Source organism: Gorilla gorilla, chromosome 14 (assembly GCF_029281585.2).
Source record: "Gorilla gorilla gorilla isolate KB3781 chromosome 14, NHGRI_mGorGor1-v2.1_pri, whole genome shotgun sequence".
Lineage (NCBI taxonomy): Eukaryota > Metazoa > Chordata > Mammalia > Primates > Hominidae > Gorilla > Gorilla gorilla.
In genome coordinates, this window is record NC_073238.2 from 114,553,756 (window position 1) to 114,581,225 (window position 27,470).

The 27,470-nt window shown below is 42.2% G+C and overlaps 1 protein-coding gene and 1 long non-coding RNA gene across 9 annotated transcripts in view; one reads left to right on the top strand and one right to left on the bottom strand.

Annotated features, from left to right (window-relative positions):
* The window catches only part of CLYBL (citramalyl-CoA lyase), a 302,823-nt gene that overhangs the window by 234,290 nt on the left and 41,063 nt on the right, over window positions 1-27,470 (top strand). For 5 of the 8 annotated variants that reach the window (XM_063697478.1, XM_031001395.2, XM_055360009.2 and 2 more), the window contains exons 3-6: window positions 18,070-18,258; window positions 22,187-22,288; window positions 24,019-24,112; window positions 25,445-25,612. In XM_063697478.1, the coding sequence (XP_063553548.1) occupies window positions 18,070-18,258; window positions 22,187-22,288; window positions 24,019-24,112; window positions 25,445-25,612 (553 nt within the window). The remainder of the gene's footprint in view (window positions 1-18,069; window positions 18,259-22,186; window positions 22,289-24,018; window positions 24,113-25,444; window positions 25,613-27,470) is intronic. The other 3 variants (XM_031001396.2, XM_063697479.1, XM_055360010.2) reach the window with 1 other exon arrangement.
* On the bottom strand, window positions 210-17,485 carry LOC129526294 (uncharacterized). The gene is made up of 4 exons (XR_008670929.2): window positions 17,316-17,485; window positions 14,571-14,648; window positions 2,200-2,429; window positions 210-572 (listed from the first exon to the last, which is right to left on the bottom strand). It is a non-coding gene; the product is annotated as an uncharacterized lncRNA (long non-coding RNA).

Sequence of the window (27,470 nt, forward strand, 5' to 3'; positions counted from 1 at the left end):
AAGGTTACATATGCATATGAAAAAAGGCAGAAAACCGTATTCCCTACTGCCTTCTTAGTTAAACAGTACCAAGGTAGTGTTTGTTGCCCAAACATATTAAATATGGCTTATGAAGTCAGCTTACACACAGTCCAGATTTACATCTTTTTAAAATCATTTCTGTCACCTAAACCATAACAGCAGCAGATGGACAGAGGAAGAAATGGGATGTGGTCACATTTCATACTAATATTATGAAGTACTTTCACACTGCAATGAGTAAAGGACCATCTGCAACCTATAGCCTGTGTTTCTGCTGAAAAACTGATTCCGGACTTAAGGTTTCTAATTTGGAACAAAAGCACTGAGCAGGTTGCTCTTTGTAATTTTTTATCGAGAGGTGGAGAGCATACTAGGCCTACCTGGATTCCTGAAGAATTCAGCAACCTGAAGAGCATGGCGCTCGGAGGAAAGTAGACTCTAGATCTTTAAGATCTGATTTCATACAAAATGAGAGGTCTAAAACTAGATGCCGTAGGAGAGAAAAAGTAATACGTTTTCCTCACACATCTTAAGGTTCATGACTGAGGTACCTATAATGAAAGACAGATTAACAGGAGAAAAACACATACATACTTTATTTTATTTATTTATTTATTTTTAAGACAGTCTCAGCCTGTCACCGAGGCTGGAGTGCAGTGGTGTAGTCTCAGCTCACTGCAACCTCCGCCTCCTGGGTTCAAGCAATTCTCCTGCCTCAGCCTCCCGAGTAGCTGGTACTACAGGCGCGTGCCGCCACGCCTGGCTAATTTTTATATTTTTAGTAGAGACGGGGTTTCGCCATGTTGGCCAGGCTGGTCTTGAACTCCTGACCTCAGGTGATCTGCCTCCCTCAGCCTCCCAAAGTGCCGGCATTACAGGCGTGAGCCACTGCGCCCGGCCACACACATTACTTTAAGCTTTACATGACAACATGGGAACCTTCCTAAATAAGACCCAAAGAAACAGGAACACCTATGTATTTTTTTCTTTCTTTTCTTTTCTTTTCTTTTTTTTTTTCTGAGACAGGGTCTCACTTTGTCACCCAGGGTGGAGGGCATTGGCTTGATCTCAGCTCACTGCAACCTCCACCTCCCAGGTTCAAGAGATTCTCCTGCCTCAGCCTCCTGAGTAGCTGGGATTACAGGTGCACACCACCACACCCAGGGCTAATTTTTATATTTTCAATAGAGACAGGGTTTCACCATGTTGACCAGGCTGGTCTCCAATTCCTGACCACAGGTGATCTGCCCACCTTGGCCTCCCTAAGTGCTGGGATTACAGGTGTGAGCCACTGTGCCCAGCTGGAACACCTGTGTATTTTTATGCTTAGATGTGATGCAAGTCGACAGTCGTGTAGAAGTGTGATTGGATGAGGGGGCATGATCTAACAGTAATAAACCGAGGGGAATTTGGCAAGGCCTGTTTGTTCAGGTTTTCTTGGCATCTCTGTGTCTTCAAGGATAAGGATGTCCCTTTCCTTCAGGGATAGAGAGGGCACCTCTGGAATGAAAGTTTTTGACTGCTTTGGGGAGAATCGTGGGGGAAAGGTGAGAGAAAGACCTTCCTGCTTCTGCTGTTTTCTCAAATGTACATTTTGGGTAGTGTGTCCTGAACCCCATCAATGAACAGGCTGCCTCTCATTGTCTGTGAGTTGATTTGCCCCCTCTGGGACTCTCTCCTGGTGCCAAAAGACTAGCTTCCTGTTCTTTCCTTTTGGTCAGGCACTAGGGACACAAGAGCTATAAATAAGCTACCTTCCCAGTCCTCAATGTGGTCAGAGTACTGGTGTAAGGACATCTGGTTACTGAAAACAGGGCCAACCTAATATGAACTCAGAACCAACCCCAAGTGGGTGTGCACAGGAAGTGGGAGTTTAAATCTGTACAGCCCTTTTTTTTAAAAAAAAGCAATTTTAGTTTACATGTTAAAATAGGGATATATTAGCCAGACCATGTGGTGTCAGCCTGTGGTCCCAGGTACTCTGGAAGCTGCAGCAGGAGGATCCCTCGAGCCCAGGAGTTTGAGGCAGCAGCAAGCTGTCATGGTGCTTATAAATAGCCACTACCCTCCAGTCTGGGCAACATAGCAAAACCCTATCCCTTTGCGGGGGGAAAAAAAAGGCATTTTTTTTAACCTAACATTTATTAACCACTTACATTATACAATTTCAATACTCACCAACCCTTGAGTCAAGCACTATTTTTATCCCCATCTTTCACATGAGGAAACTGAGGCACAGTGAGGTTAAGAGACTGTCCCTGTCTCGCACACAGGCAGCCATCAGCACAGTGAGGACTTGAAGCAGGATGGCTTGCAGGAGGCTGTGAGAGTTGGAGCCTCATGGTCATTCCTTTGGAGCCTCAGTGAGCAGGTAATTTCGCCTGGCATTTCCACTTCCAGGATTTGTCCTAAGGGATCAGTCAGACAAAAGGACTCTAAGATGAATGTTCTGGGATATTTGTTGCAGCTAGGTTTATCATCTTTCGGGAATCAGGGCAACTGTCACATCCCCAAAGAAGCTGTCTTGCCGCCTTGTCTCAGTCACTACACCCCCATCACTCCCATCCCATTAGTTAATTCTGCTATCTTCATAGTTTCACAGTCTACAATTGTTTATTGGCTTGTTTCTTAGCTGTTTTCCTGACTGGAATATAAGTTCCATGTAGGCAGGGAGCTGTTCTCTCCATTACCTAAAATGGTAGCTGACACGTAAAGCATATTCAATAAATATTTCTTGAATGAAATGAACATATTAATGGCAAACAGCTGGGGAAAAATTAATTTTTTTTTTTTTTTTTAGACAGAGCCTTGCTCTGTCACCCAGGCTGGAGTGCAGTGGTATGATCTTGGCTCACTGCAACCTCTGCCTCCTGGATTCAAGCGATTCTCCTGCCTCAGCTTCCCACGTAGCTGAGATTACAGGCATGCGCCACCACTTCTGGCTAATTTTTGTATATTTAGTAGAGATGGGGTTTCGCCCTCTTGGCCAGGCTGGTCTCGAACTCCTGACCTCAGGTGATCTGCCCACCTCGGCCTCCCAAAGTGCTGAGATTACAGGTGTGAGCCACCATGCCTGGCCAAAAAATTAAATCTTACTCCATAGGGAATTGGCCTATCCATGCAATAGAATACTTGGAAGTCATTACAAATGATTGTGCAGATCATGTCGAGCATAAACAGATGCCCTGCCTGTGGCTGAGTAAAAAAGGCCGGTGACAGAATGCATGTGCAGTGTGGTTGCTGTACTGGCCGGGGCTGCTGGCAGCTAACCACAGAATTTCGTTTACTGAGTGTAAGCAGAAAACAAAACAGTTTATTACAGGCTATCGGGTAACTCACCGACCCTCGAGGGTGTAAGGAAGGGTTCTGCAGACAAATGCAAGATTGGGAGCCCAAGATGGGAGTTCTGCCTCACCTCAAGTGCTGCCTAGTTGTCTGGATTCCAGAGAAGTCTCCTAACCTCTCTGTTCTTCAGGCAGATGTGGATAATAAAATCTGTGCTGTCCACACTGCAGGACTGTTGTGAGGGCAAATGAGATCACAGGCATGAAAGCCCTTTGAAAAGTTAGAAAAGGACTGTGTATATATTGACATCATCGTTATCAGGTGATTTTGAACGTTGGAGCACATGTATTTTATCCCCAAGCCCCTGGTGTTGGCACACCATTGGGACACCATTGGTCCTCTCTGTTAGCTGCCTGCACATCACTAAGTGTTAAGATCCCCCTGGCAGTGGTCTGGATAAAAAGGCTGGTGATTCTGGCAGTCGTGTTTGCTAAGCTTGTCCTCAAATCATCTTCGGTGTCCTCTTGTGACTTCAGTCACTCTCCCCGTGGGGTGACCTGTGTCTCAGCTTCGGGCCTGCCCTTCTCTTGAGGCACACTAATCTTGCCATCTTCGAAAACAGGCTGTTCTCATCTCGGGTCTACACTGTGGCAGCCACAAAGCTCGGCTTTTTCCCTGAAAGTCTTCCCCATAGCCTGAGAGCTGACACCTAGCGCGTGGGCATTCAAAATCACTGTCAACCAGGGCTTCATGCATGGTTCAAGCCATTGACTAGGTATCAAAGAGCAGATTCAATGAGGTTTTAAATTTCCTTACAATTCCATTTTTTCCATCCTCTTTTTATGTTTTTTAAAAATCCTTCATTGCCTACCTACCATCAGAGGAAAACAGCGTTGTGATATGATGGGGGATTTTAACCAGGTACTAATATTGTGAAGGAGAACGTTAGTGGTCCTGAAACTAGGCATATGTTGTAAGGTGGGGTGATTTTCCCACTTCCTGTATGTCCAGAGGCCCTTCCTGGCAGAACTTCCAGCCCAGGAGACTTTCATCTTCATCTTGCATGAAGGATACAATTTCGTTTTGACGCACGGTTTAGAGAAGCCGTTGAGCGTCCACACAATCTGTTATGCTAAATCACACCTGGTGTCTGCACAGAGAAGGCTCTGGCAAGAGTTTTTGCCACTGGGACCAAGGCCTCTGACTCAGAAGCCAAAACATGGCAGTGTTGCAGGGCGTCTGGCTCAACGGCACGGGAAGTTAACCTGCTTGTTCTCACGTTAAATGCTTTATGAAAATTTACCGGGCGCAAAAAGAGGGAAGAAAACCCAAGTGGTTGTGCAGTGCGCCTGCCTGGCACCAGTGAAGGAATGAAGCTGCGGAAAAAGTCAATGTGAAGAGCTGGCAAGAGGAGAAGGTGGAAAGCGCGATGGAAATCAAATGCGGTGCCAGCCACGGCATTGTTTTATTAGCATTTGCTCGAGGAAAACATTTAATTATAGAAGATCGGAAGCTCCCAGTGTTTGTGAGCTAGGTGACATGACGCAGGCTCTGCCACTTGCTCCACGATACACATCTTCAGAGGAACTGTGGCACACCGCGACAGGCTGCGAAGAGAAGCCACCTCCCGGGGGGCTGGTCCTTGCTGGGGGGCCCTTAGCTGTAACAGCCTCTGTTCTCCAGCGATCCTCAGTCTGCCTTTTTAAAAAAATTAAGTGTCCTGCTGGCCGTCCTTCTTCTCCTTCATTTTCTGGTTTTTCCACATTATATTTTTCTTTTCCTTGTTGATTTTGGAAGAAAATAAAATTGACAAAGAATAGGATGGAAAAGTACTACCCTTAAAAATGCTTATATATTTGCCACCTAAAAAAAAACAAAGCCATTTTTCAGTTATAGTTTTCTTTGGGAAATAATTAGGAAGCAAAACAACCAAGAATAAATAAAAATAAATGGGGGAGCATGAGGCTGTAGTGAACTCTGTTTGTGCCTGTGAATAGCCACTGCACTCCAGCCTGGGCCAGCAGAGCAAGACCCTGTCTCTACAAAATACATAAGTAAAATAAATGATCTAAAGGACTCAGTATATATTTAAGCAAAAGAAATGAAAACATGCAAAGTGGAACCAACATTACGAATGTTGATGGATATTACCAATATTACCAAATATTGTGTGGAGATTTTTTTTTTTTTTTTTTTTTTTTTTGAGACGGGGTCTTACTCTGTCACCCAGGCTGGAGTACAGTGTCATGATCTCAGCTCACTGCAAGCTCCGCCTGTGTGGAGATATTTTTTATTCCTTTTTGTTTTAAAGCCCTGTCTACTTTAAAAATAGTTTGTGAAAATAATGATGCAGTATCACGTACCTGCAAGAAGTATTTCTTTGTGTTCCATTCCTGCCATCACATAGCTGATTGTATTACCTGATTTCTTCATTCGTGTCTGCCAGGAAGACTAATTAATGTGCTGCTGAATATAAAGAATCCTTGTTTGGGATGCTGCTCTGCCCCACAAGGCAGCGCTTCCTCCAAAAGACAAGAAGTCAAGGACTGGCTTCTGCCGCTGGCTGAAATTAGCATTGGCTCAGTTTGTTTAATTGCAAGGCTGTGTGTGTCTTGTCATTAGACGTTTATACTTCTGTGGATAAACTTTGTAATCCACTTATGGAGACAAGATTCTTTATGTCAGCACCTTAGAGAAGTGTTGTAGAAGCAGTTGGCATGCAGACAGGAGTCTCCTACAGCAACGTGGGCACAGCTGAGTCGGTCTTAACCCACCTTAGGGCATCCTCAGAGACAAGCGGGCCCAACTCATACCTGCAGAAATTGATGATGGGCAGGGAAATAAGTGTTTTCCTCCACAGAAATGAACAAAAGTTTGCTTTTTTTTAACAAATTGGTTTTTGATATCTGTGTGAAGGGGACAATTTGGATCGGCTTCCAGTAATGTGTATCAGGTCAGCTGGAGAACTAGAGGGAGTCACTGGCTGAAAGATGTTGTGAACATCACTCTAAACTGCTCAGGCCAGGGACAGGTGACACGTCTGTTATCTGATGTGTATCTGGAACCATGGTAAGGCTGCCCCATTAAATTATGAGCCAATCACTCTTGATTTACCGTTAAAAAGAGTGAAAGGCTGGCGGACCCTGCCCTGCACAGGTATTCTTGGCACCTTTGGAAAAAGGCACGTTTTCATCCTCATAATGAAGAAAGGTAGGTACGAGGTCCTTTGATGACACTGTTCCCTTTTGCTTGTTTACTTTTATTCTCCCACGCAGACTGAGACCCAGCAGGAGGCTTTTAAACCAAAACAGTTAATTACCTCCTCTAACCCGGAGAAGTGGGGAAACATAAATATAGCGAGTTAAGAGGGAGAGAGCAGCTTTGCTCCTGACTGTACTTTGTACCAGTCGGTTGGGGAAGGCAGCTACCTTCTCTTTCCTCACTGAGCCCGGGCTAAGCGAGACCAATTAGAAGGCACGTGCCAGGGAGTGGGTCCACGTGCTACCATACTGTTGGGCTTCCAGAATTCTTTCAGTGCTCTGGACTGAGGACCCCACATGAGAAACCCACGTACAGATACCCATTCCAAAGACAACATTGAGTAGCTCTGGGGCTCTGGACCCTCCTTCGAAGGAAGGAACTCTTGGGCAGGTGGAGTGAGCAGGGACCCCCAACTTGAGGGTGGATCCTCCTGAAGGCAGGCAGGGCTGCAGGGCAGCTTCTCAGAGATACTTCTCAACTGAGCTGTGAGTCATGACCTGTCACCACCATGGTCCTTTCTCCCCAGTGGAACTGAGCGTCATTCCTTGTGTCTCCAAGCCCTGGGCTGCCCCTGCCCTTCAGGGCTCTCCATTGTCTGCCTGTCTGTCTGTCTGCCTGTCTCCTGGTTCAAGCTCCCTCCCTCCATAGCCTCATATGTACAAATCATCACCTTGCTGTGTTCCCTCACTGTTCCTGCCGCTGCCCTGCTGCTGCCCTTTGCCCATTTCTGGCTCTCTCACCTCCTCTGCACTTACTGAAATCCTGTTCAGTCTTCAGAGGCCACCCGAGTCCCAGCCTCTCCTCCTCCAACCCCCTTCTCAGCTTGAGGTGCCGTCCCCTGCTTCTAAGTCCCAAGGGCCCCAGGATCTGTTCCACTGACTCCAACTGTTACTTCACTTCTCATTATATGGGGCTTTCATCACCACAATTGGATGATAAATTCCCAGACTTTAACAGGGAGTGATTTATGGATCTTTTCCCTATGTCCCACACCTGTCCCCAGCACCTGGTGCAGTGGATTGTATTTAATTAATCCCTCTGGATAAAAAGTTTTAAATGTACCAGACCAGCATCATCAGGCAGAATCTGGGCATGGTATTCAGGAAGTCTTCTCTTGGGAATCACAAACATTCTTTAAAAAAGGGCACATCCCCTGTTACCTAAATGCCTTCAAGTATCTGGATGTTTGGCCATAAGTACATAAAACAACCAGATGAGTGATTGTGTTTTTCAGTTTTCCTCTGGATCCTTCTGCCACCTATTCCCTGGGACCCCTCGAAGACAGCGGGCACCACTCCCCATTCCTCTGCCCACAGATTGTCCCGGCTCCCTGTGCCCCTGCTGCCCTGCTAGAAACCAGAAATTCTAACTTTACCCCTCTGAGGCTGTGAAAACACAGAGTAAAAGTGGGAAGAGCCATGAGCTAGCAGATTCCACAACCACAGACAAATCTGAGCATGGCGGTGGTTAATAGTATTGGGAAAGATGGCTGAGTACCGTGGCTCACACCTAAAATCCCAGCACTTCGGGAGACCAAGGCAGGCAGATCACCTGAGGCTTGGAGTTTGAGACCAGCCTGGCCAATGTGGTGAAACCCCATGTCTACTAAAAATACAAAAATTAGCTGGGCGTGGTGGCAGTCACATGTAATCCCAGCTACTTGTGAGGCTGAGGCCGGAGAATTGCTTGAACCCAGGAGGTGGAGGCTGCAGTGAGCCGAGATCGTGCCATTACACTCCAGCCTAAGAGACACGCGAGACTCCATCTCAAAAAAAGAAAAAAGAAAAAAAAAAACACTATTGAGAAAGACAGTGTAAGCTTGTGGTACATAAATACTTTGTCTTTTTTAAAAGTTGTGTGTAGCCGAGTGTGGTGGTGCATGTCTGTAGTCCCAGTTACTCGGGAGGCCGTGGTGGGAGGATTGCTTGAGCCCAGGAGTTTAAGACCAGCCTGGGCAACATAGTGAGACACTGTATCTACAAAAAATACAAATAATTATCTGGGTATGGTGGTGCATGCCTGTAGTTGCAGCTACTCAGGAGGCCAAGGCGAGCGGATTGCTGGGGCCTAGGAGTTCAAGGCAGCAGTGAGCAATGATCCTGCCACTGCACTCCAGCCTGGCTGACACAGCAAGACCCTGTCTCTTAAAAAAAGTCTGTGCAAAGTGTACCTCAAAGCCACACTACTGAATCATAAAACATCGGCAGTGCCTGCCCACCAGGGGCATCTTCTCAGCACCAGCTCCACATTGCCCTATGAGTTTGAGTCAGAGGTGCCTCAGAGGCCCATAAGGATGCCTGTCAAGGTCTTCACAGAAATACCAAAGGCCTGCCACATATAGTTAAGGAAAATCCGCCAGGAGGAAATGGAAAAAGGGCAAGGTAAAGAGGAGGAAGAGAGGGGAAGGTGATGGATAGGGCTATGGCAGCAGAGAGCCAGCACCAGCCAGTTGCCAGTCAGGGCCAGGGCAAGGCAGGCAAGGAGGCAGACGGAAGTAAGCCGTAAGCCCCTTCTTTCCACTGGAGTTTTCTCTTCTCTGGGAATTTCATTGTATTTTGTTGAAAAATAAAGTGTGAAAATACAAAACAAAAATATCACGATCCCCCCAACCCACACCATATACAAATATATATACTCAAAATGTATTAAAGACCTAAATGTTATAGCTAAAACTATTAAACTCCTAGAGAAAGACATAGGCATATATCTCATGACCTTCGATTAGGCAGTCAGTGGTCTCAAGATGATAGCAAAAGTGCAATCAACAGAAGAAAAATAGATAATTGGACTTTAGTAAAATTGTAACTTCTGTGCTTCATAGGACACCATCAAGAAAATGAAAAGATAGCTTCAGAATGGAAGAAAATATTTTCAAGTCATCTATCTGGTAAGGATTTGATATCCAGAATATCTAAAGAACTGTTATTTTGTTGTTGTTATAACTCAACAACAAAAAGACAAACAGGCCTGTTTAAAAGTGGGCAAGGGACTTGAATAGACATTATCCAAAGAAGATAAACAGATGGCCAATAAGCACACACAGAGATGCTCAGCATCATTAGCCATTGGAGAAATGCAAAACAAAACCTACTGAGCAACCACATCACACCACTAGGATGGTTGTGACCAAAAACAAACACTGTATCAATAAAACAGAAAATAGCAAGTGTTGGTGAGGATGTGGAGAAATATGAATCCTGGTGCATTGCTGATGGGAAGGCAAAATGGTACAGCCGCTGTGGAAAACAGTTTGGCAGTTCCTCAAAAAGCTAAACGTAGAATTACTATATGATCCAGCAATTCTACTCCTAGGTATATACCCAAAAGAATTGAAAAGAGGGACTCAAAGAGAAACCCATATGCCAATGTTCATAGCAGCATTATTCACAATAACCAATTGTGAAACAATCCAAATGTCTACCAACAAATGAATGGATAAACAAAATGTGGAATAGACATAAAATGGAATATTATTCAGCCATAAAAAGGAATGAAGTTTGGATACATGCTATGACATGAATGAACCTTAAAACATTATTATGCTTAGCGAAATAACCAGAACCAAAGAACAAGTATTATTTCACTCATAGGAAATATATAGAATAGACAAATTCATGGGTACAGAAAGTAAATTAGAGGTTACCAGGAGCTAGGGGCAGGGGAAAATAGAGAGTTGATGCTTAATGATTATGGAGTTTCTGTTTGAGGTGATTAGAAGTTTTGGAAATAGGCCAGGTGTGGTGGCTCATGCCTATAATCCCAGCACTTTGGGAGGCTGAGTGGATCACCTGAGGTCAGGAGTTTGAGACCAGCCTGGCCAACATGGCAAAACCCTGCCTCTACTAAAAATACAAAATTAGCTGGGTGTGGTGGTGGATGCCTGTAATCCCAGCTACTCGGGAGGCTGAGGCAGGAGAATCACTTGAGTACGGGAGGCGGAGGTTGCAGTGAGCCGAGATCATGCCATTGCACTCCAGCCTGGGCAACAAGAGCGAAACTCCACCTCAAAAAAGAAAAAAAAAAAAAGTTTTGGAAATAGTGGTGATGGTTGACAATGTTGCATAAGTAATTGGTGCCACATTGTACATTTAAAGATGATTTAAAAGGAAAACTTCGTTTTATATATATATTGCCCCCATTTTTTAACGGGCTAAGGATTTAAATAGACAGTTCACCAAAGTAGATATAAAAATGGCCAATAAGCACATGAAAGGATTCTCAACATCATTAGTCATGAGAGAAACACAAATCAAAACTACAATGAGAGGCCACTTGGTGATACCCACGAGGATGACTAGAATAAAATAGACATGTGGTAGTAAGTTTCGGCGAGCATGTGGAGCAGTTGGAAAGGAACACTCACACACAGCTGGCAGGAGCAGAAACTGGCTTAGCCACTTTGGAAAACAGTGGACAGTTTCTCAAAAGGTCAGACATACAGTTACCATATGACCCAGGAATTCTACTTTCTCTTAAGTATATGCCCAAGAGAAATGAAAACCTATGTCCATATAAAAACCTGTATTGGATGTCCACGGCAGCATTTCTCATAATAGCCACAAAGTGGAAACCAGCCAGGTGTCCATTAACTAACAATGGACAAAATGTGACCTATCCATACAATAGAATATAATTTGGCAATAAAAAAGAATAAGTATGGATAGGTGCTACAACATGAATGAATCTTGAAACATACTAAGTGAAAGAAGGCAGTCAGAGAAGACTACCTATTGCATGGTTCCATTTATACATTCCAGAATAAGCACATCTATAGAGGCAGAAGGTAGAATAGTGGTTGCCTAGGTCTGGAGGGTTGGGGAAACAGGAGTGACTTGCTAAGAAGTATGAGGTTTCTTTTCGGGGTGATACATACCTTCTTTTTTTGTTGTTTTTGAGACAGTCTTGCTTTGTCATCCAGCCTAGAATGCAGTGGTGCAATCACAGCTTACTGTAGCCTCAAACTCCTGGGCTCAAGTGATCCTCCCACTGCAGCCTCCCAAGCAGCTGAGACTACAGATGTGTGCCACCACGCCTGGCTTATGTTCTAAAATTGATTGTGGTAATGGCTGTACAACTCTATGAATACACTAACAGCCACTGAATTGTACACTTAGGTAAACTGTATGTCATGTGAACTTTATCTCATTAAAGCTGTTATCAAAATCACAAACCTAAAAATAATTTTCACCAAAATGATTTCCCACAACTAACAACTAAAGCAATGTTTCAGTCATTAACTAGAATAGTTTTTAACTTTTTATTGTGGAAATATTCAAATATATACAAATGTAAAGAGAGTAGTATAAAGAACTCCCATATACTCATCAATCAGCTCCAAAAATTGTCAGTGTTTTAGGGTGCTTTTCCCCCCTACACTTTATTAAAAAAATTTCAAGCATCAGAAAAGTTGGAAGATTGCACAGTAGAAACCAATATACTATACACACCTCCTGTATTCTCCCATTAATGTTTACTCTGCCTGACTTAATCTGTATCTGACCATCCATTCGTCCCTCTCTCCATCCATCGATTTGCTTTGTATTAATATATCCATTTCAAAGTAAATTGCAGACAGCAGTACACTTCCCCTTAGGTACTCCTGCATGCATATGAATGACTAGAGTTCAATATTTGTTTACAGTTCTCTTTGTGTTTTTGAGGTGAAATTTATATACAGTGAAATGCACAAATTTAAAGTATATGTTCTATGAATTCTGACAAATGTATAGGTTTGCATGACTCAAAGCCATTGTTCTAACATCTTTAAAAAATATTTTTAATTGGTTGGAGAACTTCAAAACAAATTCTTTTCATAGGTTTATTGTATTTTAGTGTTGGAGTTTTTTGGTAAGGTTTTCTCTTTTTCAATTATATCTCTGAAGGGCAGAAATACCAATTATATATTATAAGCTACCCATCTATACACATCCTCAGCCTTCTTAGTCTTTTGAATGAAAGCCAATTTAGCATTTCACTATAAACCTGTGTTTTAATGTATGTTTCATGATTAACATATCAAAAACTTTGCTCTGCCAAAATCTACATTTTCAGAGTAAACAGGGTGCCTGGCATGTAACGCTTTGTAAGATGAATCAGCACATACAATTTTAAGCCAGTTAACATACAGTATGCTCAATATTGTTATAGGTTTTCTTTTTTTCAAAAACAGGCAAACTAAGTTTTCTTTTTCATGTGGAAAAAATAACAGGATAGAAAACTCAACACTCACCTTGCTTGTTGAAACATACTACCAGGTTGTAATAATCTGAGAATTCATTTGTTTTTTTTTTTTTCAATGCAGTCACTACAACAGTCTCTGATCATTATTAAAGTAAATTTTTACACATTTATGAGAAAAATCCAATATAATTGACTGGTGAGGATGGTCTATGTCCTAAGCAATGCTGTTTTTAAATACAAATTGATAAAAAGTTATATGAAAAAGGCAGTCCTTAAATAGAATAAATTCGTTCCGTTTTTTATTTTAAACCAAACTTGATCTTGACATTTTCAATAAGATTTTCATAGAGATGCTCCTGGGGCCTTCTGCTAAAAATTTGGACCACTTCATGCCCGTGACATGACATCATTTTACACATTAGATAAAATGAAAATCAGATGAGATGAACAAATTCAGAAGGGATAGAATTTACTGTCGTTTTTGAATACGTGGCATGGCAATTGCCTTTTGCAGGATGAAAATATTCATTGTACTTTTCTTTCATCACAAATGTTGTGGATCTCCCTGGAGTCTAGAAAGTCTTTCCTATTTCTTAATTACCAAATCTTGGGTCGCACATAGCTTTCTCGTTGTTCCTGTTGCACCCAGGGCTGTCTCTGCCATTTCCTCTGAAAACAACTATACATTAACATTCAAGGTTTGAGTCGGGGGCTGGGAGGCGAAGGGAAAGGTGATAATTCAGATGTTATGAAACTGTGATAATGCTATTATTTAAGGCACTTATTTGGGTATGTTTATACTTTGTAGTTTTATAAATAAGCCCAAGGGGCTCCTCTTGGTTGTCACAATCCCCCTTGAATCTCGTATCCTGTCTGTCTCATCCTATCCGACAGTAGAATTGATGCCGCTCTAATCCCTGGAAGTTTGGAACTAATGAACTGACTGCTGAGCTGCCGCCACGGAGCTTGGTCCCAAACTATACTGTACTTCACACTCGATTTATTCTCCAGATGGCGAGACTGTGCCGCCCTGCCGCGAGGGACCACCTCTTCCACTGGAGTGTAAAAGTGGACGGATGTTGTTTTCTTTGCAGATTTGATCATTCTGAGCTAGAAACTTGCGAGGATGATTAGTTATTAGCTTTAATGGGTGCCAGTTGAACCAACTGCACGCATATTTTCTCCTTTAATTTCAGAGTCTGCAGGTTTTGGTGATGGTTGATTTCTCCGCTTTCTTACGTCACCAGAGCGTGTCTCTTCCCCAGGTGATAGGAATCCAGTCTCTGAAATCATAGCACGCCTTGGTTCCTGGCCCAGACAGAGTCACCTAATACGGTGGCTTATGGATAAGGACAAGTTTATTAGCCACTGGTCCACTGCACTGAGCAGCATGGCACGAAATAGCGATTGAATGCGGCAACTTTGGGAACACCATTTTTTAGAATGGGGCCTGCAAAGATTGTAATCTGTGCCAACTTCCTCTATGACCTGGGCAGAGTCCACCTCTGGATCAAACATGATCCAGAACACACTATGGTAATTAGTCTCTTCGAAGGTCTAATGTAACTGTTGATAAAGGCCTTAATTCCATTATTCAGTCATTTCCAGCTTGTCAGATCTTGGGGGACAAGTTCATTCCACAGTGAGAATGGCTCACCAAGGCTGTCCTGTAGCGTTAACACATTTAGAATGCAGTCCCTCTCAAACCTCATTTTAAACAACCTGTATTGCTCCTAGGATATAAAAGCCCCCATAAAAGCTCCTTTTGGGGTGACCGCTTTTACCTTAATTTCCTTTTTCTCCTTCCTCCAGGAAGCACTTACCTCCCAATAGTCGTAGCAGGTCACCCTGAGAGCCCTTCTGAGAGCCGGGGTCAGCCAGGCAGCCTCTTGCTAATCCACCTAAGATGGATATTGGAGGGATGGTCAGAGCCAACCAGGAGCCAAAGAGAGAGAGAAAGAAAAAGAAGGAAAGTGTGAAGCGTGAAGGATGAGGTGGTGGAGATGAGAGAGCTGAGAGCGCTGTTAGCAAGAAGTACAGTGTGTGTGGCAGAGAGAGGGAAAAAGAGAATAAAATGAACAGAATTTCTTTCTTTTCACAACTGGGTGGACTGTGACTCTCTCGAACTGAACCCCCAGAACTAAACTTAATTGTTCTTAGAAACTGCCTTCCTCCCAACCCAACAGATGGCATGGGCGTGTTTGCTAGCACAGTCAAATACTTCACCCTGAAAATACCAAAAAGAAAAAAAAATTCAACATGCTCGCTGGTTGGGGTAAATTCACTGAAGTTGTTGAGTGTTTTGGGATGTATACCAGAGGGATGCACACTTGGTTTATGTAAATTGTAACAAGCAACAGCCTGTTAATAAGGGTGTCGTATGGCAACATACCTCAAAAGCCATCCTCTCTTTTTGGAAATGTACAGAATGATGAAGTGGAAAGAGCTTGGTTTTCATTCTGAGCCAAAATTTTTTAAATGCTGAGTATTCACTGCTCATTATTATAATATGAAAAGTACTAATCAGATTATGCCTAAAATTGGAATTAGGTACTTCATTTGCAGCCAATTTCACAAGGGCCGAATTTTGCTAAGTAAACTGGAATGTGCTGAAACCATGGCAATCTGACTTTAGATAAAAATCACAAACAGGTTTAGAACATGAGCTTTGAACAAACAAGTCCCTTCAAATCCAAGTGAAACCAAACAGCTTCAAGATCAGATTTTGTTTGACACCAACCAACATTAACAATTTAGGAAGTTGTTGTTGCCAGGGATCCCGCGTTCTTGAGCACACATGCAGATTAGAGGATGGAGGTGATGACTCAAATAATTTAAGCTTTAAAATGCAGTATGGCCTAAAAAATCGAGTGAGTTCCCTTCAATTTTCCATTCATACTGTCCCAGTAGACTCTTGCAAGGCTGACTTAGCTATTAAAAGGGAACCTGGAAGTCACACTGACAAACTCCAGCAATCTTGTTTATCTCGTTTTTTTGTAGCTGCATAGGCTACACAGAGAAGAACATGCTTTAGGTTCTCCACAGCCATGGATCTAAATGTGCCTTCCAAAAAGCTGGAAGTATTTCAGTTTTTTGGTTTGTTTGTTTTCGCTTTTGAGATGGAGTCTCGCTCTGTGTCCTATGCTGGAGTGCAGAGGTACAGTCTCGGCTCACTGCAACCTCTACCTCCTGGGTTCAAATGATTCTCCTGCCTCAGCCTCCCGAGTAGCTGAAACTACAGGTATGTGTCACTACACCCGGCTAATTTTTGTATTTTTAGTAGAGATGGGGTTTCACCATGTTGGCCAGGCTGGTCTTGAACTCTTGACCTCAGGTGATCCACCCCCTCAGCCTCTCAAAGTGCTGGGATTACAGGTGTGAGGCACCATGCCCAGCCAGAGCTCAAGTATTTCTCCCAGCAGCTCTAGACAGCTTTAGAGCCAAGATACTGAGCCAACTTCTGCTCTTCACCTTTAAGATTTTTGTATTTAGGGCCGGGCACCGTGGCTTACACCTGTAATCCCAGCACTTTGGGAGGCTGAGGCAGGTGGATCACCTGAGATCAGGAGTTCAAGGTCAGCCTGGCCAACACAGTGAAACCCTGTCTCTACTAAAAATACAAAAATTAGCTGGGTGTGGTGGCGGGTGCCTGTAGTCCTAGCTACTCAGGAGGCTGAGGCAGGAGAATCACTTGAACTCAGGAGGCAGAGATTGCAGTGAGCCGAGATTGCGCCACTGCACTCCAGCCTGGGTGACAGAGTGAGACTGTGTCTCAAAAAAAAAAGAGAAGATTTTCGTATTTAATGGCTGTAATAAAGAATGCATGGTAGAGCAAGTGGGCGAGTTTTATATCTATGGAATAAAACAAAGGTATGATGTGGAACCAAGCCATTGTTGGCTGCATCATCTCTGACTTTAGCTAGTCTGAGCTCTGTCTTGCTTTTGTCTAAGTTGGCCTAATTATTGGCAGATGAAGCTCTGTAAATCAGGACTTCACAGAGCAGTCCTAAACTGTCTTAGGTACTCTTTCCATCTGACCTGACAACTCTAAGCTACCGTTTCCTCACATTGTTTAACTCAGACCACATTTGGAAGCATTCCTTGCTTCTCCCCGCTCATAGACCCACATCTGTCTGGTTTAAATCTCCTGTCCTGGGTTGTCTTGTTGCTGGGACTTAGACTCAATATTTGGCTTAAATAATTCTTTTTTGTCTCTGCTTTGGTTTGCTATTTTCCTAGATCAGTATTGCTTTTCAAATGGTTATATATTATTGAGACCTTTTTTGTAAACTACATTCATCAGCAGTGAGAAGCTTTAAAGTTTTATTAGTATCATAAAAACCCTTCCCAAATGAAACTACTTTTGATAAGTGTTCATTCTGACAATGAGAATTTGTTGAGGGCTGTTGGCAGGTTGGAGGAGTTGGCTTTTGAAACTGAAATTGGCAGGAAGTAATGACCCCAAGTGCTTTCTTTCTCTTGACTCCAGCCTCACCCTTTCCATGCACTTCTTTCTCTCCCCCACCCCACCTTCATTGCCCCCAAGCCAAAGCCAAGAAATAACATACTTGGTTTCATATAGTTTTTCTGGGGACAATTCAAATACTGAAGCAGACTTTCAGCCTTTCAGCTTTTCTGAACTGTGGAGCAAAGCCTGTCAAGTCAAAGAAAAAAAATGTATTTGTCAAGCACTTCATGAAGGGATTCCTTGCCTTCCACCTGGAGAAGTGGGAGCTTTTCTTGTAGTACACATTGTCAGATTCCTGTGAGCATCTTCTTAATTGAATGTCAAGATTCAACTCAGTTGCAAAAAAATAGTGAGTAAAAAAAGCATGATGCATGTGGAAAAAGAAAAATCCTTATTTTTTCCCTAATGTGAAGAAGCTGACAGACGAGATGGCCACAATCTAGATGTTAGCCAATTTCTTATGTTTATTAAATGAGAAAGTGCAGGGAAAGAACATAGAACCATGCTTAGCACTTAATGCTCAATCAGTGAAAAATTACCCATTAACTATTTTCCCCTTCCCATTGGGAAGTAATGCTAATGAGAAAGACGACACTTCCATACAGAAGCACACCCATGTGCACTGCAGTGCGTCTCGGCTACGTTATAGCTATCGCGAATGAAACCTAAAAATCAACTGCTCACCTTTCAGACTGGATGACTCCTTTCAAATATTATTTCTTTGGTGGACAGGAAATGTGTAGATAGAATAATGGTGCTTAGACTCTGAATCCACATAACAGTTTCATCAACCATTTGATGGTGCTCCCCTCAATGATAAAAATAAACAATAAACTTGTTATTGACACTTACAGAATGAAGCTCGACTGAGAATTGTAAAAACTCTTGAAGACTTTGATCTGGGCCCTACTGAAAAATGTGTGAGAGTCAACTCAGTTTCCAGTGGTCTGGCGGAAGAAGACCTAGAGACACTTTTGCAATCCCGGGTCCTTCCTTCCAGCCTGATGCTACCAAAGGTGGAAAGTCCTGAAGAAATCCAGTGGGTGAGTAGCTAATGCTTTGCCTTAAGACTCAGGAGCAGCTAAGGAGGAGTAGCAGGAAGAAGGGATCTGGGTGCCACAGGTTTGGAAAATGCATGTACAGAGCAGAGAGGAAGGGAATTGAGAAAAAGCAGTAAGCGCAAGTATCCGTTTCTTTCACACAAGGAAAACTCGCCTTTGCCCAAAGTGTTCTATGAAACAACCGCACTTTTGAAATGATGCTTCGCTTCCTAATTGGATGTGTGGTTTGGCCAGAACAGCCTCCTCAGTAGCCCTCCCAGAGTAATCCCTGGAAACTAGGTTGCCCGAGAATCTCATCCCTTCCTCCACCCTGCCCGGCCCTAAGCCAAGGCCTCCACCTGGAAGAGCAGTGACGTAAGTGGCCCTTACTGAGATTCATCTGAAATCATCCCAGGCAGGGAGGGCACATTTGCCGCATATGAAAAAATGAACCCAAAGAAGGGGAGGAAAAGGTCACTCCTTAGGGCAACTGGAGGAATGAACAGGAAGCTTTTAACTAGTGGTTTTAATTAGCACTGATATTATTTCCTGAACAGTTCTCTAGTGCATCCTTTTTAAATTGCTGACAGGTGTGTTTGTGTTTCATGACAGACTTTTCAGCCAATAAAAACCTGAAATGTAAAGTGGTTGGCATGTCAAATTACTTAAGAAAAGTTTTGAAATAGGCCTAATTACACTATGATTGTTTTAATTGACAAAGGGTGGAGGGGCTAGATTTTATTTGAGGGTCGCTATTATTCTGCAGATCTCTACTGAATAAAATAACATTTCACTGTGTTGTTCTGGGACAGAAAATGTGTCATTCTGGGCCCTGTGAGGTGTGAAAACTGGAAGCGTTTGTGGTCGGGGCGAGTGGGTAGTGGTGGTTTCGTGGAAGCCACATCTAGTGTTATCTCTGAGGCTGTGGCTGCCACCACAGCAATACCCTGAGTTGTTGTAACACCTACGAAACTGCTCACCTGCTGAATGCACCCGATGTGTCAGGTCTGCATTGCCCAGTGCCACGGCCACTATGACATGTGGCTTCTGAGCATTGAAACGTGGCCAGCACAAATGGAGATGTGCTGGAAGTGCAAAATACACACTCGATTTTGAAGACTCGGGACTCACTGAGGGGACAAAAAGAGAATGTAAACTATCTCGATAATTTTTATATTGATTACACATTGAAATAATATTTGGGATCTATTGGGCTAAATACAAGATACTATTAAAATTAAATTCACCTGTTTCAGTTTACCCTCTTAATGTAGCTACAAGAAAATTTAAAATTCTTATATGTAGCTGCTGCTATACAGTTTCTTTTGGACAGCTCTGTGTTGGATCCTTCTTGAAGACCCGTATTCAAGGACCAGTTATTTATTGACTAAGCTGGAGTTCTTCTCTCCAGAAGCTGGGAGATACTAGTTAAGAGTATGTTAATATCCTGGAGGGTCCTGAGCCCATTCAGATATGTCTTAAGTTGATTGAAATGGACTCTGAAGTCACTGTTCCCTTTTGGTTTCATAGTTAATGCCTATTTATCACCGTTATTACCTTTAATTTAAGATGGGGGAGGGGGAGACCCAGCCAGCCTTCCGCTATGGCTTCTGTTCACTGTTTTAAATCCTTGGAAGTGAGACACATACAGAAATTTAAATAGGACTTCTAGTTAACAGAAGTCCTTTTGGCTGTTTATTTTTTCCTCTCCGTTTGTATTTATGCGAAGCATAAAACCCAGAGCCTGATGCACAACTGAAAGATGGGCTTACTTGTTTTCTTTTGTGTGAGAATCTCTTGCTCGCCTTTTGTCGCTAGTGTGGGTTCTTGTTTGACTGGCACGGCTTATTGGACTATAACAAGCGTAACCCTGCCTCCTTTGTCATGGGACAATTCTCCCACAAATCCCGAACAGTGTGCATTCTTCCAACACACTATTGGGTGTGCACTGGAATTGAAAGAATCGCTGAGCCCTGCTACTTCATCTCCTCCCCAATCTCTTTGTGATTTCTCCCCCTTCTTCTCCTCCCCCTACCCCAGTCCCCTCCACCTCGCTGAAATGAACACTTTACCAGGCCGGAAACATTTAATCGTCTCCTTTTGAAAAAATTAATTGAAACTTCTCCACTAGTTACCTTTTGTGTTAGTACTTAATGCAATTTTTTAAGAAAGAGGGGGAGGAGGAGGAGGAGGAGGATGGGCTAGAATATTTAATTTTTAAATGCCCCTATTGGCTTAAAAACAAAAGGCATTAGGGGTGTTCTCACTAAGAACAGGGAATATATTGTAAAGTGTTGACTTGGTTTTAAAGTTCATGATTTTTGTAGTTATAACTGTCATCACAAAGAATGGGGCAAGTCACTTGACAAGTTTTCTTTTTTTTAATGAGAAAAAATATCCCTACTACATTTTTAACACCAAAACCACTAATATTGTGCTACCACTTTCTAGCATAAATGAGAAATAAATTATATTTTATTTTCATCTACATCAAATACTATACATTTTATCCCCTTAAATTGTCGCCCCCTGCTCCTTCTTGCTATTTTGGTTGAGTTATTCCTTCCCTTGAAAAGTTACTAAGGAGGTGATGATGATGCCCTTTGAAGGGGGGGCAGTGGGAGCAACTGGGAATAATTCTTCATTACTGAAAGCTGTGATTTATTTTAGCCTAATTGTAAAGTTACTGCAAATTGCTCAAAAGCTTTTTAAAGATCCCAGTGATTAGATTTTTTAGGGGGGTGGTGCACCGGCAAGGAGGGGGCAGCTAGAAGGGGAAATAACACCTCTAATCCCGCTTCTGGTAAATAGGCTGCCAGCTTTTCAAATGAGTTTCCTTTCTATTAGTCAGAATATTATGCTAAGCCTTAAGCATTAGTTTTTTTATGTTGCCATAGCAGCCTTATTCCTGCAGGGTGGTGACCTGTGATGATTACAGTACAAAGCTTATAGGGTCTTGAAACCCCCTTTGAAGATGAAAAGTCTTTGATGGTTTATATTTATGCAAATCTCTTAGATATGATTTACCCAACTGAGACTGAATGGAGAGATGATTAAAATTCCCTTTTCCTTTGATATCTATTAATGGCTGAATATTCCTTAAATTTAAAATGGATAAATATGTTTTCATCTTTATTTACGAAAATATCTTTATCATACCTGTGTTTCTTCTCTATCTCCCCACATCTTATTAGATCTAGATAGACATAATAGATTTACAATTTAGAGTGTGTTTTTTCCCCCTTTTGAAGGGGGGGAGGAATCTGGGCAAGAGCTTTTGTATGTTTCCAGATGATAGATTTTGGAATTTGGGCTACCCCACTGGCAGCACAGAGCTAGCTGTGAACTGGTCTCATGGAAAAAATTGGCGAGCTTTGGTCTTCAAAGAATTAAACTTCCTTTTTAAGGTCTTCCTAGGTAAGCTAAAAAATTATGAAGAAAAACCTTCTGAACAAAGGGTAATGGTGCTATAATGAATAATATGGACTCCACGTAGAAGGCTGCTGAACAGTTACACTGATGTCAGTGCTGGGCACGAAACAAAAACAGAATGGCAGGTAGAGGAAGAGTTCATTGTTTTAAGGGCCTACCATTTGCATTTAACGAAGCGAGGGCAAGAGGTCTTAAGTAAATGCGTTTTCAGGGAAAGCGTTTATACTCTCTCCTTCCAGTTCTAACTCCTAGGCCTCAAGTTGCTCCTTTGGGAGAAAAAAATTGTAATGCTTAGGATTTTACTATTTAGTTTGGTGGGAACTTCATTACCTTTTTCTTTGGACTTTCTTCTTATTTTTTAAAAAAATTCTTTTGTGTGGACGAAGGAGGCTTGGATATTACTTCCTCAGGTCAAAGACTTAAATACTACTTCTGGGTCTACATTTCCGTGATTGTACATTTTTTCCCCACTAATCACCTATGACACTTCTGATTTTAGTTTGCAGACAAATTTTCATTCCACTTAAAAGGCCGAAAACTTGAACAACCAATGAATTTAATCCCTTTTGTGGAAACTGCAATGGGTTTGCTCAATTTTAAGGTAAGGAAGCCATAATACGGTTAATAAGTTAGCATTTTATTTATCACCTAAAGAGAACTTTTGCTTTCAATTTTAACATCTTCTTAAAATGTGTTTCTAGAAAGATTTATAAGCAAAGGAAATGTTGAGCACCATTTGTTATCTGTAATAGTCCAAAAACCAGGTTACCAGCATCTTAGAAAACAATGAAATCAGTTAGGTAGAAGGAAAAGCTTCCCAGTCCAAAATATTTAAATGAAGCATTTGTATATTCCTAGTAACAATTTTAACTAATCACTGTGTAATTATATGCTTTGAATTATTGCATTTATAGACTAAATGTACATGAAAATTTGTCACCCTTATGAATTAACTTTGAAATGTTCTTTTCTATCAATTGTCTTTTCATTGGGAAATGTTCTGCCCTCTCTGTAGCAACATTATCAGTAATGTCTAGCAGAGAAGATTATTGTTTGTAAGTTCATGCACACAAATAATTTGCAGTACAGTTTTTCAGTTTGCCACATTAGAACATTGAATATCTTCTAATATACATGCAGGAATATTGGCTGAGCCAAGTGTTTTCAGCCGTTGTGTGGTTGCACTAAACTACCGGCCTTAACAAATTCAGAGCTAGCTCATTTTTTCTTGTTTATCAGGGGGCATTTATATTATTTTCCAAAATATGCCTCTCATTCCACCTGACCTGCGAACATCAATCTAGCACCCCCTTTCAGAGTTCCTAGATTCCCTTCCCCCACCCCAGCCCCCTCAGAGGGCAGGAGAAAAGAAATCACTAAAAACAACAGAAAAAACAGTCGAACTGTACTGGAGAGAGAATGTGTGAGCGGCAACTTTGAGGCCTTGGGATGTGCAGAAGGGGTCGAGTGCAAATGTTTGGGGAGCTGCTTCAAGCCTTGTCCTGTGAGCAGCTTGTTTACACAACTAACCATAAATTCTTCCAGCCAGCCCCAGAATCCTGAGAATATAATCAAAAGCATATCTCTAAGATGCAACCAGATTCATCCAGTGATTTAATTTTAAGCGCTGCTTCACCATTTTATTCCACAGTGTACTTAGAAGCACTTACAATGTCTGAAATTAATCAACAGTGTCCCCACCGGTTCCTCATTTCTTTCCCACCCACGTATATTATTAGCAGGTTATATCTCTACCTTTCAAGATTCACGGTTATGTCTACGACGAATGGTATTTGCCTTGACTTTCATATATAAATGTCGAAGTTGCTTTATGAACACATCTTGGATGACTTGTTGCATTTTTATTTTCCCCTCCGGAGTTGCAGGTTTTTGTACTGTCTTTAATCCTGAGACCATGTGCTTGATCCTAATGCAAATAATTCAATTAGTTTGATTTTAAAATTCCTTCCTTCTCCCCTGTGGTTTTACGAGAGTCTCTTAAAGCAAAAACAAATTCTGGAAAGATATAAATAACTTATAGTGCAAGCAAAATGAGTTAACTCAAAGTTTCTCCAAAAATGAGATGAACTACAATTTGAACATTATAACTATATTCATATAATCCATTAAACAAAGCAAATATATACAATATACTTATCTTGGATGATATTAAATACCTTTTGAAAGGGGTAAATTTGGGCTGCGTTTTTAGGACTGCTTTCAGCCAAACTGTGTTAAGAGTCAGGTCGTCCTGTTACTGAAATGCACCGTGCCTCTTCCCTCTGACGCACGCGTTTCCGTGAGACTTAGTTCTGTTCTGCTCTTTTACAGGCAGTGTGTGAAGAAACCCTAAAGGTCGGGCCTCAAGTAGGTCTCTTTCTAGATGCAGTCGTTTTTGGAGGAGAAGACTTTCGAGCCAGCATAGGTGTCAAAGACATCTCTCTCTCTCTTTTTCTGTGTGTGTGTGTGTGTGTGTATCTGTGTGTATATATTTTTTCTTTGCCCCTCAAGGATGGACATGTACATAACAATGTATATTTGCCAACCATGACAATGGTTTTTCATGACAATGGAATGGACACCACTTCCTGATAATTTAGGGCTCCTCATAGCTGCCCTGCTTCTAGAACACTACATTATTACTTCTGTTCATTTATAAAAGACACGAGCAATAGAAAGCCTGTTGCAGCCCCAGGCATGCTCAGGAATATATAGCATCTCCTTTGCTCCTAATAAATATATTATGTGAACAGCCTCACCGTTGCTTCAGTATTTTGTTTTCATATCAGTCTGTGGGCTGTCTAGATTTCTAACGCAAATTTAAGGCAATTTCACATTTGCCTTAATGAATTGTTTTCTACAGAATATGCGGTATGTAAATATTATTTTAAATGGATCTTAAATATCTCTTACAATATGTTTCCGAACTCTCAGTATTAAATGTGCTGATTTTCACTGATTCTCACCATCCCTTGTGAGCTGCACTTGAGGGGTCTGCGTGTTTGACTGGAGACCGTGAAGCGTTTAGAAAAGAGGCCGAGGCCACAGAAACCAGCCCCAGTGACCTGAAGACAGGCACTTTCCCTAGGCAGGGAGTGGCATGTTCCAAATGTAAACAGGGACACTTCCCTCCCCTCAGGGTGAAAAAACTGAATTTATTTGAATACGAGTCTTTCCAGGAGACTTGTGTATCCAACGGTTCAGCGGGCTACAGAAGGCATATCGATGCTTTCCAGCCCTCTCAAAACAAGTGCCCTCCCGTCTCCCCAAGTTCTCCATCCAGACAGACCCTGAAGCTGAAACATTTGTCTCAGAACTTCAGTTTGGACAGGGCAATCACAGCACACACAGTTCTGTGCTTGCTGTGAAACACGAACCATTGCCCTGCATAGCTGCTGGGCCACCTTTTGTGGTGCTGTCTTTGGACTGGCACTTTTCGAGCGATGATAAGAAGGAAAAAAATATATCAGGAGTCCCTTGCGACCCTGACCCAGCCTCCCAGAATGGGGAAGGGGCCTTCTCTTAATGAAGGTAGAAGTAATTCTATTGAAAGATGCCTTGTCAGTTAAACAGACGCATTCGAGGTTTAACTTGGCCTCACGCATCCCTGTCTTCATTTATATTTCAATAATTATTTTGCAGAGGAGCAATTTCCAGGGAGGTATAAATATCTGTACAAACTGAGGTTTTATAATAAATATCTGGGTGCGGCTTCCAAAGTTAAAGCCTCCTTTTTCTGTTAACATCCCATTTTCAGGTGCAACAAGTAGTAAAGAAACCCTGGATATTCTCTACGCCCGGCAAAAGATTGTTGTCATAGCGAAAGCCTTTGGTCTCCAAGCCATAGATCTGGTGTACATTGACTTTCGGGATGGAGCTGGGCTGCTTAGACAGTCACGAGAAGGAGCCGCCATGGGCTTCACTGGTATGATTCCTGTCTTAGAAAGCAGTGTCTAAATTAGCAAGCATTCCAGAAAAATAGAAATTTGACCCGAAAACACCTCTAATCTCATCAGATATCTCCCATACTTACTCCACTATTTGAAATATGAGCAAGTCACACAGGGGAAGAACTTGCCAGACACATTGTCATGGTTTTCCTTGGCCCTGCAAGTCAACAAATCACTCATTTTATTTCCTCTTTATATTAGTTGCTTTTTTTTTTTTTTCTCTCCATCCTCTTAACCATTTTGTTGTAGTCTTGGCTGACCTGTAGGGAGGGATGAGGCTGCTAAAAAAGTATTTTTGAGTGAACCGCCATAAGAATTTTGGTTGATGGACAGAAGAAAAATCTCCTAGAATATCCAAAATTTAATTCATTTCTGAAAAAAAATGTTGGTGATATTGTCTTTGGTTTTTGTTTTGTTTTGTTTTTTACTCATAACTAGTTTTTTGCTCTTCTGCCACTCCAAGCCCCTCCTCTCTCTCCCACCTCCCAGTAAGTGTCCGTGTACCTGGCGACACCTACGGGCATAGGCTGGCACTAGGATCAGCGGGTCCCTTGCAGTCCGGTCTGGGGCACAGGCGGGTATCTGTTGATTGGTGTGCCTGGTCACTCAGGTCCCCATGAGCCAGGGGAGCAACAGAAAATTGTGTTTTTACAACAGGGATCTATTTTTCGAAAAATCACAATAGGAGTCTACACACAAACATACACATGGAGTTGCACACACACAAACTGACAACCATGGGAAAAACACAGTGCACTCCTTCACTCTTACCTGTTCTTCTCTTGAAAGTTCTAAGAATATTAATATCAGAAAGGCACCCAAATAATTAGGAAAAGAGACGAGCATCCTGATATTCCTGTTATAACTGTTTTTGAAATGTATCTAGGTAGCGGTTACCGAAAGAAACGTTTCATAAAGCAGGCTTAAACGTGAAAAATATCTTAATGGATGATGATTTAGTCCAAAATAAAACTGAATGACCTAAGAAGCTATTCTAGTGTTATATTCAAATTAAATAAAGCTCTGGGTTTGTTCTTGTGTTTTTTACACAAAGAGCTAAAATAAATATGACCCCCCAATTTTTTAAATAAGTGGGATCCCGTATAGGGAAATACTCTTCAATTATCTGAACTATTAATAAACGAATTCTCCCTGCGTTTCATAGCGACTGAGGAAGAAAGGAGTCCTCTGCCACATCCATGCGATTGTGCTTGTTCCTGCCTCTTTCCAACGGCTGGTTAGGATGTGACCCAAATGGAAAAGTTGGAGAAAAACTCCATGAAATTTATCTAATAGACCCTGATGTTGTTGGCCTGCAATGTATGGCACTGGCTGCCAGGCAGCCAGATGTTGCTCTGAAATGGGAACTAATTTGATAAAAAAGAGAAAGCACTGCATCGACACTGGCCCCTCCACCATCACCCAGCAGAATCTGAGTTTCCTCTGCCTCCTCTGGGGTAAATGTTTGCCCCAGAACTTCTCCGGGAGCTGGAGAGTGTCTCCAAGATACAGGACTGAATTAACTTGGCCCCTAATTCAATCGCAGAAGACAGGCTATTTCAAATCAGGTTTAAATTTCTAGACTGTGCCCAGCTCAGCACGAGGAGCTTATGGACCTGGCACTATTGTTTCTCCACGACGGGGAGTATTAAATCGCTAAAAAAAAAGGGGGGAAGCGAGGATAATGGGAAAGCACAGAGGGCACAGTGCCCATTATATATTCAAGGGAACGAGGCCATAACTAGGGAGCCACACTTCATAGGCAGTTTGCAATTTTTAGAAAGTCTTTGTTGCCCCAATTATATTTCTGCATAGCAATAAGAGATAATCAAT